Consider the following 13,857-nt stretch of genomic DNA (forward strand, 5'->3'; position numbering starts at 1 on the left):
ATTTTTAATCTCCGTCTTATGCTTATCTGGTGGTCATTATTAGGGAAAAAATAAAACATTTACCACCGTTTATGTTACGATAAGTCGAAAGAGAGAGCATTACGTTAATAGTCAAGGACATCTTTTAATAAAAAGATTCACTCGAGTCTTTTGATAGCTTTGTAATTGTATTATGGTCATCATGAAGTGAGGATAAGACTATATCCATGGGTAGTTGCCTCACCACATCACGTGAGCCTCGTGCCCCTCTTGCCCCTTCTGATATAATTATTTGAGCGGCCCGTCCAGAGGAGAGAACAGTACTCTATGTGAGAGTGTTGCAGGCGGTGGCTTAAAGTAAAGTGCTGTTTACACAAGTGTGTTATCTTCCAATTCACCACTCTGAACTGAACTTCGGTCGATATATTAACGCAGAGTATGCCAATACAAGCCGTGGCAGTTACGAGTCGTGATCTCGAACCCACTTTAGTCTCATAGTGATGAACGCATAAAATTACTCTTTTCGGGTTACACTGGACTAAATTTCAGATTAACTGGACGTTGCTGTGCAAAGAATCCAGTTTATAAACTCATTTAAAGACCTCGGCAATAAATCTTGAGGCATTAATGTAGTTTTTTTAGTTCGCTGGTGTTCTTTGTATTGTATCATTTGATACCACCGCATTCATACCAAAGCCTGATAGCACTCCTGCTATCGGCGAGAGGCCATTTTGCAGGAGCGGTCAAACGATGGTTGAGTCCTGCCACCGATAGGCACCGAAGAGAACGGAATTAATAGTTCTATTCTCTTGCAGTACTCTTCATAGAGATAATAGAGTTAGTATGTAAAAAATACCGTATCTCATCCCAGTCTGCCGACCTATAGTTGTTACGGACGTGATCTGAACGGTGCTTCGGCTAAAACACTGGTCAGTCGACCCCAAAGGAGGGTCAACGAAAACCAGATAGCCATCCGTGAGGTCAACAGGAGGCCTAACACTGAAGGTGATCTTCCACATCTGGTATTTGTGTCGGTGCAATAACTAGCCCAGTCATACTTATACATACCATATGGCGCCAACTTAGCCAAATAACTCCAAAAAAAAAAATAACAATCTCTGCAGTGGGGATTTGCTGCGTAGGTCTTCGGACAGCTCACAAACCGTACGAAACACACCGACACTATTGACACACGTCGATGTTAAGTGGGAGACTGGTAGTTTTCCGGGCGTGCCGACCCCTATTCGTTTGTGTCCCCTAGGACGCTACATGGCACAACCACTTAATTTATGTAGCTTATAAAATATAAATACACGGCCAAAACATAAGTAAAGGTATCTCGTTGAATAAATAAATAGGCGTGTCACTCACACATCGAACTCGAGTCGAACACCACGTCTAGTAATTTATTATTCAAATTAATATTAATCAAGCATTAGTATTTAGCCCATTAGTATTAGCCCGAAAAACCTTTTCAGAGTATTACATTTCTCAATGAATTTACCCATAGATATTATATTTTTGCACATGAACATTTTCAATGCATCATAATACGAGTACCACCAATCAATTGGGTTGTAGTGATCATCAGCTCCACTTAAACTACTGTAGCTGTAGTACCTAGGTAGGTAAACACTCTAGTATCACAATGTAAGATGTTTGGATTGTTATTGGAGCACGACAATTGATGACGCAATCCCACAGTATGCATAATTCGCATACCGAGTCGCTAAGCACGTCGTTCAATTTATGTTTATTGTATGGACTTACTAGATATTATGTTGAATTTTAATTATTGATACGTTTTTCACATGTGTCGATGTGGTACACGTTTTTGTTGTTTGTTTTGTACGGGCAAGGCCATTTTTTGATTATGGACAAAATTTCTGTATACTATTTACTGTCTAAATTTTATGTTTGAGGGACCTTTCATACAGAGAAAAATTTACAAGAGCAGAACGTTAATTTAATAGATACATAATTTTTTGTTTGGCGGTTGATGCAGGGCGTGTTACAAATTTATCCTAATAATAATATAATTCTATTATTTGCGGCTGGAATCGCACTAATACGTATCTCATTCTACAATTCGTAACATAATTGAAACTGGCATTGTATTTTTTATGATTAAAAATAGTCAATATGACATTTAAAACGTCAAGGAAAAACAAGACGCCATAACAAGCTTTTAGAATAATTTAACAAAAATGCAATGAAATGTTTCGTATAATTTTTTGATTTGTTTATTTTAAAATAGAGTATTAACGATGACATTTTGTAAACAAACTTGGTAACTTATTCACAAAAACCTACCAAAATGTTAAAGTTAGAAAGACTATAAAATATCAATGATGGAAAATGACCCCAATAAAAAAGAGTCAAAAGGGAAGAGGATATTGAAGAAAGCATTACGAAGGATCAGCAAGTCGAGCAACAATAGCCAAACCTCTACAGATAACATTAGTGTAACGCGCTCAAAAAGTTTTGAGAATAAAAGATTGTCCGTGGAAATTAATGAGAGCACACCTAAAGCGGATATCTCCTGTAAAGCTGAGTCTATAAGCTCGAGCGCTCGTTCCAAACTAGATAACAAACTCAAACCATCAATAAAGCAGAGTCTGAAACTTGAACCTAGTTGCCGTGATACTAAATTAGAAAAAGTTGTGGAAATACAGGAGGAGCGTAATGAAATAATAGAGTTGAAGTCGAATGATGATAGATCAAGAGATTCACCGCATACTACTAACGATGTTACTGGAACGGAAATAGGAAGCGCTAAGAAGACTCTTAAAAGGGTTTGCTACGACAAAGTTATTTATTTGTATAAACTTAAACAAAATTTCAACCAAACCCAATCCGTACATTTAAATGATGTTTTTTTTAATTTAACCTAATATAGCCACAAAATAATGAAAAACTTATAAGTTCTATGGCCTATTTCAGAAATTTGAGGAAGAGAGCTTGGCAGGCACGAGTGGCGCTAGCACAGGGGCATCGGACACTGACGCGGACGACAGAGAGGGCCGGGACAAGAAGAAGAAGAACAGGTGTGCGGTCTGCCGCAAGAAGGTCGGACTTACAGGTAATTAATTTACCACTTTCACACCAACATCATATCTACCATTTAATATATATTCATTTTATTCTAATATGTAAGTACTTAGGTCTAGTTCACGATCATGCATATTGCAATAACGAAAACTTGTTCGCACACGCGCAATATTGAAAATAATGAAGTTATTCGGGCTTTACCAACTCAATGCAGTTTTATATAGAAGGCATATGAGATATGATATGATAATATTTTTATAATTAGGGGTAATTTGAGGAAAATGTATCTGAAACCTATTGATTGTTACAAGCTATAAGGCTGCAACTTATGTAACAGTATATTTGTATTGTTTTTATTCTATTTTACCCGGCCTTTTTTGACAAAGAGTTTAAAGATTTTTTTTTAGAATCAATGAGTATTCTTAATGAAAATTATTTAAGCTTTACGTGCTCTTCCTAAAGTAAAACTAAAATACACATACCTTCATACTAATATTTTGACATATTTGTGCATAAGCATATTCATCCACAATAATAGAAGTGGCAGGTCTACTTGTCAGTTATTCAAAAAAATTCTTTTAGAACACTGTTAGTATCTAGGGCTTATTTTTATATGCTGTGCGGTGCGAAACATATTGTGAAAATCTTTAACAAAAAATGATTAAAAACTAAAAACACATCTGATTGAACAATTCGCGACCGTTACCCGTGAGTCACTTTGAACACACGGCTATTTTGACTCATTGTTATATAAACAAATATTGTATATTTTTTATGATACATAAACTATTATAATTTACTTCAATAATAAGTTTACAGCAAAATCGTCCTTCCTTATAACAAAAATAGAGTCGAAGACGCAACATAATGCATATCTGTTTTGTCACATTGGGTTTGAGAAATTTTTACAAAAATATGATGATCTTCACACCAGAACTGTAGAATTTGTTGGTTGAGATTGAGACAGAGCGATGTGGAGTGAAAATTGAGAGAGTGAAAGTTGATGGCGTTAGTGCTGTGTTTCATTGAACCTAAGACTACAACTCACAATCATGTCGGTTGTACTGAAAAGTAGTAATTGAAAAGGAGAATAGCAGCCAATATGTGGCGCATCGACATCGATCTTTTAACCGAGTATTATCATAATACATGCCTATACTCGCAATGTAAATAATTCAGTCAACCAACAGAGGTGAACGGGCGAGGGGTTACTGAATAATCATTGGTATCGTAATTGGCCAGCTTAATAACAACAGCTCTATCATAAAAATTAGTACCTATTCCTCATGTGGTATCTGAAGGTAAGGAAGAGGTCGCTCATATCAGGACCGTGGCAATTGCGGCTTCATAATATCTGCATGTCCGGTTTGATTGTATGTAAGTATAAACTTGCATTATTTCGTCATTTAGCTATATATACCTAAACGACATTACATATTTTATTCGATAAGTAGTCAGGTAAATTACTTATTGTTCCTAATGGCTTGTTATCATTTAGATGCGGATGAGACCAATTAATACATAGATTAATCAATAAATATTTCATTATAATATTTGTAATAGTAGTTTTTCATAAAATAAAGTAGTAAGAATAGTAATCAAGTTAACTAGCCGAATCTTGGAGCATACGCGGTAAAAAAAATGATTAGATAATAAACTGACGTAGATACGGCTTGCCTAGTTTACTTTTGTTATTTCCATAGAATTGTCCTTGATATATTATTATAGGATAATGGAATCGGTTCCTAGAGTTTCATTATAAGATACATTTAATTAACTTTTCACTGTTTATACATTTTTGTTAATGTAATGTGTGTACTTAAATAGGCACATCAGCTAATTTTACAGAAACTATAATAATCGTAATGTTATGACCATGAAATATATTAACTTGTTATGCCTACTTCTCGGTTTTAAGTCGTCTTAGTAAATCCTTTTTTGGGCGATCTATTGTGCAATAAACTCGAAGTAAAGTTATTGCAAATTTAAAACTGTCTTAATCATACCTTTGTCACTACTGAATTACATGACAGACATATTATACCGCACCTTGGAGCATTTAAGTAATTTAAATCAAATTTTGAACAAAACATGCGTATTTGAGTTTTGTATTACTGTGAATTATATAGATAAAAACATATTATAGTTATGGCTGCAACATCATGTAAGTATGTATGAAATAGGAACTTTTGACTTTAAAATTGAATGATTTTGATATACATAGTCGGAGCATATAGGTATACTCACTACATATACTCTAATATTGTGTTATAAAAAGGAAAGGCAGGTGCATCGTGATTTGAACCGTGGCGCTATTTTATCAATTTTTATGAACGTTATCACGCATTTAGCCACGATTTTGCCGTGTTATTGTGTGCCGATAAAATATGATAACATTTGTTCTGTCGATAACGCCTGACGTTATTATAAGCTAAAACAGCATTAATTGGTTTAATAATCGTCATTTCTTCGTTTACACTCAAATAGTGGAGTACAGTAATCCATATTTTATTCGAAAACGTTAACGCGTAAGATGTCCTTCAATAACGTCAATCTCACCAGCATCTAGTAACCCAAATAAACTTAAGATGGAAAATCCGATGAAACAGACATTTACGTAATTTTCTTAAATTTTTTAGTTTACTAACATATATACCATTGCAATTGTCGCTAATGTATTTTTTTAGTAAAATAACCCATATGCCCACTGTACTGGAGGTCTCTGTTTCGAACACTAGCGTGGAACCATAATGGTACAATTAACAAAAAAACAACGTATTTTATATTATCGCCTATCTAAACCTACCTTAACCAACTTATACATACTTTTAGCTTCCTCCGAAAGGGAGAAAACAATACAAGATTATTTGCTCCTATTCCATATAAGTTCATTTGGAATTTCAGAGAATATTTTAGTCTTTCAGCCTCAATTCGGACACATTCCACCATAATATGTTATGCATCGTATATACACAAAAAGGTGAGGTAACTTTACCCATACACGCCGGAAGACGTCCACTGCTGGAGAAAGGCCTCCCCCAAAGATCTCCACGACGATCGGTCCTGCGCACTCATCTAGTGTGTTCCGAACCCCCAAAATTATAACTAGGCGATAAATAATTTTCATCAACCTTGCGCACTACAATTGGTTGGTGGGTGTGATCGTTTTGTCCTCACCATTATGATTATATAATCCGAAAATATATTGTTTACTGAATACTTGCAGGTTTCGAGTGCCGTTGCGGCGGTCTATTTTGTGCGGTACATCGGTACAGCGACAAACACGAGTGCTCGTTCGACTACCGGGAGCTGGGCGCGCAGGAGATCCGCCGCAACAACCCCGTCGTCGTCTCGCAGAAGATACACAAGATTTGAGCCGCGTCCGACCCCAGCTCGACTCAACAATCATTGTATTTAGATTAATTTGTGGCGAGTTTATTTTGCTTTTTAAAAAGAGATTGGGCAACCGTCGCGACTCGATAATGACCGCCACACGTTCTGTCATGCACAAATACAACTTTAGTTTGTTGTTACCGTTCCCGATTCGCGATCTAATCAATCTACTGTCACTGTTGACTTTGAAATTATAACTTATAACTCGCTCGCTTCGTTTTAACTTTCTTACTATATCCCTAATACGTTAACGGAGTCTATTCGAAATTGATAAGATAGACATAAGTATGTTTTGGGTAAAGTAAAGTATGTTTTGGGTAAATAAAAATAAATTGTTGGGTATATTAGCGAAGTAAGTATGTTTTAACTTTTGTAATAGTCGATATCGAGTTAATTCGTGGCGCGAGTCGCGTGTCGAGTGCGGCTTGCTCAATCTCATCTATATATACATATTATATACTATGAAACTTGTAGATAATGTTCATTTCGGTTATTTGTATTACATGGTTAATTTTTCGAGATAATATTATGTAGAGTTTGAAATATGTCCATTCACCTCCATTGTAAATATTAGATGTAATTAATTATAGATACGAAAAACTATATATTGTAAAAAATAAAAGTAAAACTCAAAAAAAGCTACATTGTTACGAAAAGACGGAGCGATGGCGCTTTATGATGCGGAGTAATATATTCGTTCGCCGTAAATTGTATGGGACTCGCTTGATCGTGCGATACTGACTTGTAAATTGTACAGAACCTCAGTCGCAGGTGCGGCGTGGTGCGGCGCGGAGCCTAAGGGTGGCGACACACTCGGACGCTTACAACTGTATAAAACAGACGAGAACAACGCTTGTGCAATTGTATTGAGATCCGTGTATAATATTTTGACTGCTGAATAATAAAGCACCACAATTATTTGAGGTCACACCACATTCATTTGGCCGAGGTTGCTGGTGTTCAGAATTTTTACCGAAGCTGTGTCGCTCCAAAATGTTGTAATGTGTGGCAGTGTTGGCAACTGGCTAGATTTGCTCGAGTTTAAATTTGTTTACGATATTGAGACTTAAATTTCATTAAACCGGTCAGGTTGAGCACGCGTCACGCGCCACGTTGACACTGCGACGTCACTCACCGTCACTCACGTACACCAGCAAGGTGTGACGCACCACGGATTTGAAGATATCGTTCAAATTGTTAGTACTTTATTTTTGGTTTGGGAAGTCGCTTTCTTATTTGTCTAACTTTGGCGTTAATGGAATAGACTTAGCGAGATTGTGGTGTGTATCAGCTGAGGCGGGCGTCGACAGACGGCCGCGAGTGAAAATTATAAGAGTAAGCATATGGATAGATATACTTTATAAGTAGTGATCACTTTATATTATTACACATTATATAAGTAGGAAAGAATTATTTAGCTTTTTTCGTTTTTAATCACATTATTCAAAATTGTAAGTTGTATTATGTAATATGTTCATGGGAGCGGCGAACTGTGTACTGCTTCGGTCGCTGACCACGCTGTGAACTGACGATCACTTGGACTTGATTATTTGATGACTTTTGTTGTATATTTTGTTGGGTCATTGATTAATTTTGGTCGTTTGCTTGACAAATAATCAGATAAAGTGTTAATAATGAATGATTTTCTTCTATCTTGCTGTTTTAATTTAGTTATTCTTCTATTAAAGTCAATAAATTTCCAAGAATATGTATTGTTTCATTCATGTTAATTAATTTATAGTCAATCCTCCTTTATTATTATTTAAAACAAGATAATATTCCACTATTTTGGTGTAAGTGTATTTATTAGTCACAAACTTAATGTTTCCCGTATCCTTCAGTCAGAGATGTCACTAGCTACGGCCACTCTGTCCTTCAGACCCAAAACACAATTTTGAATGTTGTGCAGCTTGCGGGTGTGTTCGAAGCTATTGACTATTATTTCTAACAAAGTACAGGTGTGCAAATATTTGTGTATGTCCGGGCAAAACGCAAAAACTAGTAAATTTAATTTAAATTTTTGTATGAATATTAACCAAGAGGTTGGGACAGCATATAGGCTACATATAATCATGCTAAGGTGCAGGCGTAGTTATAATATTAATGACTTTAACTACAGCCTTCAAAATATTAAGGATCTACAACCTATGATATGACAATTTGAGTCGATTTGAGAACTTAAATTTTTTAGCCACACTCGTATAATAGTGTGGTTTTGTATAATTTGACAAACATGGTTTGTGCATTTAGATTTAGCGAGTGCTTTAAATGATAAAATATCTCAATATTACTTACTTGTTGCCCACAGTTGAGATAAATTGTTTTTATTTATTATTATTATATTTAATTATTTGTTTTTAAACTTCCTTGAAATGCAAAAATAAGAAGATGCCAACAGAACACAGTGTAGTGCAATTGCAATTTATTTCAAATCACATCAAATGTTAAGGTTTGTGACCTTGAAGACGCCCTAAGTCCTAAGCTGTTGCTTACAGCAATTAGCTACCAGTGGGAGGCTCCTTTGCACAGGATGCGGGCTAGATTATGGGTACCACAACGGCGCCTATTTCTGCCACGAAGCAGTAATGTGTAAGCATTACTGTGTTTCGGTCGGAAAGGCGCCTTAAATAGTGAAATTACAAGGCAAACCGCCCAGAATTTTGGGTGTTTTCTGCCATCCTGAGCGACACTGTATTGAAATGGGCAGGGTGTATCAATTACCATCAGCTGAACATCCTGGTATTCTTGTCTCTTATTGTCATATATAAAAAAAACTCCTGAAAGACACTCGGTTGCTGAAAAGTTCTTTAGATATTGTCATTACGTTAAGCTTCAATATCTTTGATGACATAGTACAACACTAAAAAGCTCATCAATTTATTATGTATAATAATCCGTCACGTAATATAGAGCCTCTTGCTTCTAGACAACCGATGAAAACAGGCCAGGTGTGTTACTCTAGTGTGCGTGGCAAGCTACGTCTTACAATCGCGATTTGTGTTGGTATGAAGTGTGAAATATCTAGGCGTATAAATGATCCAAGACGTAGGTTTCTAAAATCGAGACTGCTATAAAAAGTGTCTGAATGACTCGGGCCGGTTAAATTTTGTCCAGTTCAACCTGCTTAATAGTCCATCTTTTCTCAATTCGAGAACACTATCTGCCACACCATGTATCAGCATATCTGGCGTCGATTATTTGAGCGACGTTCGGTCCCGAGGTCACTAGAAAGTCAAACTAGTGTCTTTAAATTTTGGTGTACTCAGTACAGCCAGACATTAATTCAAGCCCCCACCTGCGACGATATATGGCGCAAAATTGGCCTCACATGATTGTTCTCACCTCACGCTGTCCGTTACTACATTGTTCCATGGGACCGCATAGAACTGAAGAGCGGCTCGAGTCATCGACGTACAAGTTACCTCCTTTCCACTTGATTATTTGGCGTTGCATAGAGCATGAGTTATAATCTACTTACTGCATATATTTTTTTTATGTAAAAGGAGGACTAACTAGCGTACGGGTCACCTGGTGTAAGTGATCACCACCGCCCACATTCTCTTGCAAGACCAGAGGAATCACAGGAGCGTTGCCGACCTTTAATGAAGGTGTACGCGCTTTTTTTGAAGGTATCCATGTCGTATCGTCCCTGGAATACGGCACAAGGAAGTTCATTCAACAGCTTTGTAGTTCGTGGAAGAAAGCTTGAAAACCGCAACTTGGAGGACCGCCACACATCTAGATGTCGGGAATGATATCCTAACTTGAGGTGTGTCGAAGGTGGAATTCGGCGGTAGGAATCTGGTGAAACTCCTCGTCTGGAACACTCCTCGTGATAAATGCGGTAGAAGACACACAATGAAGCGACGTCTCTACGCAAAACTAAGTGATCCAGCCTTTCACAGAGCACTGGGTAATTCGACGCTTCCCATTATATATAAAAACGGTTTTAGAGAAGTCGTTTGGGTAGCTGCAGTTTTCCCGAGCGGATACGACTTGCAGCTGTTCCCGATATTCAACTTTTAGGGGGTCAAAAATGGACTCGATGCTTCGAGAAAAGTATGGTACGGACGTGCCGCTTGTGTTTGCTCAACGTGGCGTTGACAGATGAAGGCAGATAACATAAAGACCCTTTTGACATAAGGATAGTAATAAAGACTATATATTTTTGCTCTGTAATGTTGCTATATTAAAAAGAATGGTAGCAGTTATAAACAACTTTGATATATAAATCACTTTATTTATACAGGTCAAGGAAATGACACTCATGTTTTCTTATCTATTTTATGTCCACCGCCTTTTTGGTTGAGCTAATAAGAAGAAGTAGCAAAAAACTGGAAAAGTTCAATTGCCAATACACATACCCTTCCCGGTACTGATTGTCATTCCGATCATCAACTGCTCATTGGAAACCTGCGATTGAAATTGCAAAGAGCAAGATAAATTAAAATGGCTAGAAGAATGGAGGTGAAACATCCAAAGTCACTAACCACCTCGATACAGAACAGACATGCCGCATGGAGAGCAGGTATCGGAAACAATGACTAACTACTTGTGGATCTCGGCAAAAACATATATTGTGGAGGCGATTGCAGAGTCACAACCGAAAACTGGCTTACCAAAACGACAGCATTGGATGACGGAAGAAACCTGGCATTTGGTTGAAGAGCGCCGAAAACTTAAAGCCAGTGGTGCGAGCATTACGAAGTAAAATGCCAAGTCAGCTATTATACAAGCTGCCGAAGTGACCGCAATAACCATCTGAGTAAGATATGTGATGAACTGAAACAGCACTCCGACAAATATCAAACCAAAGATCTGCATGATAAAGTGCGATACATAACACGCCAATTTAAACCTAAGACGTGGGCTGTTGAGGACTCCGCTTGGAATACGGTTACGGAGATAAAGGATATCGTGAATGTGTGGAAGGAATATTGTCAATCACTAATATATGGAGCCGAAACTTGGTCTCTGAGAATGCAGGACCGCCGTAAAATCGATGCATTAGAGATGTGGTGCTGGAGACGCCTCCTAAAGATCCCGTGGACGGCATTTCGCACCAATGTATCCATCCTCAAAGAGCTTCGTATTAAAGACAGACTCGTCAATTTTGCAACTAAGAATACTGAAGTTCTTTGGTCACGTCTCTAGAAATGAGAACTCGATGGAGAGACTGGTAGTTCAGGGCCAGGTGGAAGGCAAGAGAGCACGCGGTCGATCGCCAACCCGCTGGATAGACGCCATCACAAAGGCTACTGAGCCCACCATAGTCCAGTTTACTCGCAACGCCTCTAACCGTCAGAAATGGAAGCACATCGCCAGGAGATCTACCCTCAGAAAGGATATTGACCCACCGAACACCCCACCATGTACCTCGTTAGCGCAACCACGACCACTCTGACAAGAGTGTCCGACTAAGAAGAAGCAAAAAACTCATTCACCACTCTTTTCAATAAACATTTACAGCTTCATTTTTTTACAAACCATTTCATTTACAATATATGTAAAGTGATGCAACAAACATACTCGAACCTCAAATACTCAACGCCTTACACGAGTAAGTCAAAAAATAAATAAATGTAAAAAACAAGAGTTATTGAGAACAGTAGATCATCACAGCATCAATCCACACACACCGTAAATAAATAAATAAAGGTATTCTGCAACAATTTTTTTAGCAATTATAAAAAATTTAATGTTAAAACCAGGAAGCAGTTTCCGGGTACAGGATCATCCTGCCACCCACAAGTAGCGCCCGTTTACGAGCATGACGCATGGGCCAGCCATCGCCTCCCTCGACCATATTTTAGCGAGGGGAACGACCCGTGCCACTTCGCTGCCACAAGCAATGACATTTAAGCGAGCATGATGAAAACTGTCACATAGAACCCTGGGTTCATAAATATGGATACATTTGTGGAAAATGAAGTTTCCGTAAAAGGTTATAGGATTCAAATTGGATTGTCGACAGACTTTAATACAGTATACATATACATATATTAATATGAACATGCACAGACGGAGCTCTGTACCATTACTCTGGTTTTAGTAGCTTATGGCTTTTTATGGGGTTATAATGCAATCTTCTCCTTCATTAACGCCATCACAATCTTAAATTACTGTTGAATGTTATTGATCACTCTACTGACTGAGTACTCTAACGCTATAATTAAATGGTTGCCAAAAACTGACTGAATGACGTCAATAAATATAAACATTCTAAATCTTAAGTCTCCGTCTTCATCATATCAAGACCAAGTTCGCCCAACATATTTATAATATACAGTATGGACTGCATAGCTATGAAATAAATAAAAATATAAGTAATACTAGTCCACAGACCTATCGCAAATATAATTATTTAAATAAAAACATTAAATTGAAAAAGTGAAACATTCAAACAAAATAAACATTTCAATAAATGTGCTAACAGTGAACACTACTGTACAGTCAATCGTCCTGTGACGACAGTACGCTCACTCGCACAAAAAACTCGAACTGTCGGGGATCCAGTCTCTGTGAACGGCTAGATCACTTGGTGTTACTGAGACTTTTTCGAACAACTGCTTGACCTGATTCCTCCACTTTCGCACGACTCGCCACAAATAAAGATATCATTTCCACCATCTGGATGTCAGACGTTCCCTCGACATACAACATCGCTTCTGTTCTGTCCGACAAACTGTCTTTGAACTTGAAGCGCGCGGGGTGGCAACATTGCACATTTTGATGTGCAAAGATTCAAGTTCATTGAACCATTGATCCAGTGACACAATTATTATGCAGCACGTTGATATTTGCTCAAAATTAAAAGTCTATATTTTGACCTAATTAATGCACCGATTTCGTTCATGTTTTGTATATCGTCAGCAAATGCTGTAACAAGTAGGTATGTGGCTACATTTAATTCATAAAAGCAAAATACATACTGTATAATATATAGTGATGGACATCTAACTAGAAACACTTCATATGAATTCCGTAACTATCACAATATTCGTGAAAAATCTGTAAATCCAATAATTACAAATCATGCAAGAATATTTTAACTGTAAAAGACCAAATTATATTACCTTTGTAACCTTTAATCATAAAAAGAGTTTAAAGTTTTCCAGGTGTTAATAAAAATTAGTAGAAACTAAATTGTTTGGGAATGAAAAAAAGTGTTATCTCAGATGGTACAAAAATAAACATGGTACATTCAGATATGGAAAGCGGTATGTTAGACGTATTTATTAGCTTTCAATTATAAACACACAAGGAGCATAGTTCAGCACGGTGGCTGCAACGTCAAAGTATGCGGATGTTTTTCTGGATGCGGAGTTGCACCTGTTCGAAATATTGAAGGTACAATGGATCAATTTCAGTACCAAATCATATTAAAGGACATAATTATTATTCCCTACCCTGACGACCATTTGCTTGTAACGT

The 13,857-nt window shown here is 37.2% G+C and overlaps 1 protein-coding gene across 6 annotated transcripts in view; it reads left to right on the forward strand.

The window, feature by feature from the left end:
- LOC126966753 (AN1-type zinc finger protein 6) overlaps positions 1 to 8,131 on the forward strand; it is a 42,499-nt gene extending 34,368 nt beyond the window's left edge. For 5 of the 6 annotated variants that reach the window (XM_050811031.1, XM_050811032.1, XM_050811030.1 and 2 more), the window contains 2 exons: positions 2,923 to 3,061; positions 6,257 to 8,131. In XM_050811031.1, coding sequence (XP_050666988.1) covers positions 2,923 to 3,061; positions 6,257 to 6,405 — 288 coding nt within the window. In that variant the 3' untranslated portion in view covers positions 6,406 to 8,131. Of the gene's footprint in view, positions 1 to 2,168; positions 2,775 to 2,922; positions 3,062 to 6,256 lie in introns of those variants that run through there. The other variant, XM_050811028.1, reaches the window with a different exon arrangement.
- Positions 8,132 to 13,857: the final 5,726 nt, after the last annotated feature.

The sequence above is a fragment of the Leptidea sinapis genome, chromosome 11 (assembly GCF_905404315.1).
Source record: "Leptidea sinapis chromosome 11, ilLepSina1.1, whole genome shotgun sequence".
NCBI lineage: Eukaryota > Metazoa > Arthropoda > Insecta > Lepidoptera > Pieridae > Leptidea > Leptidea sinapis.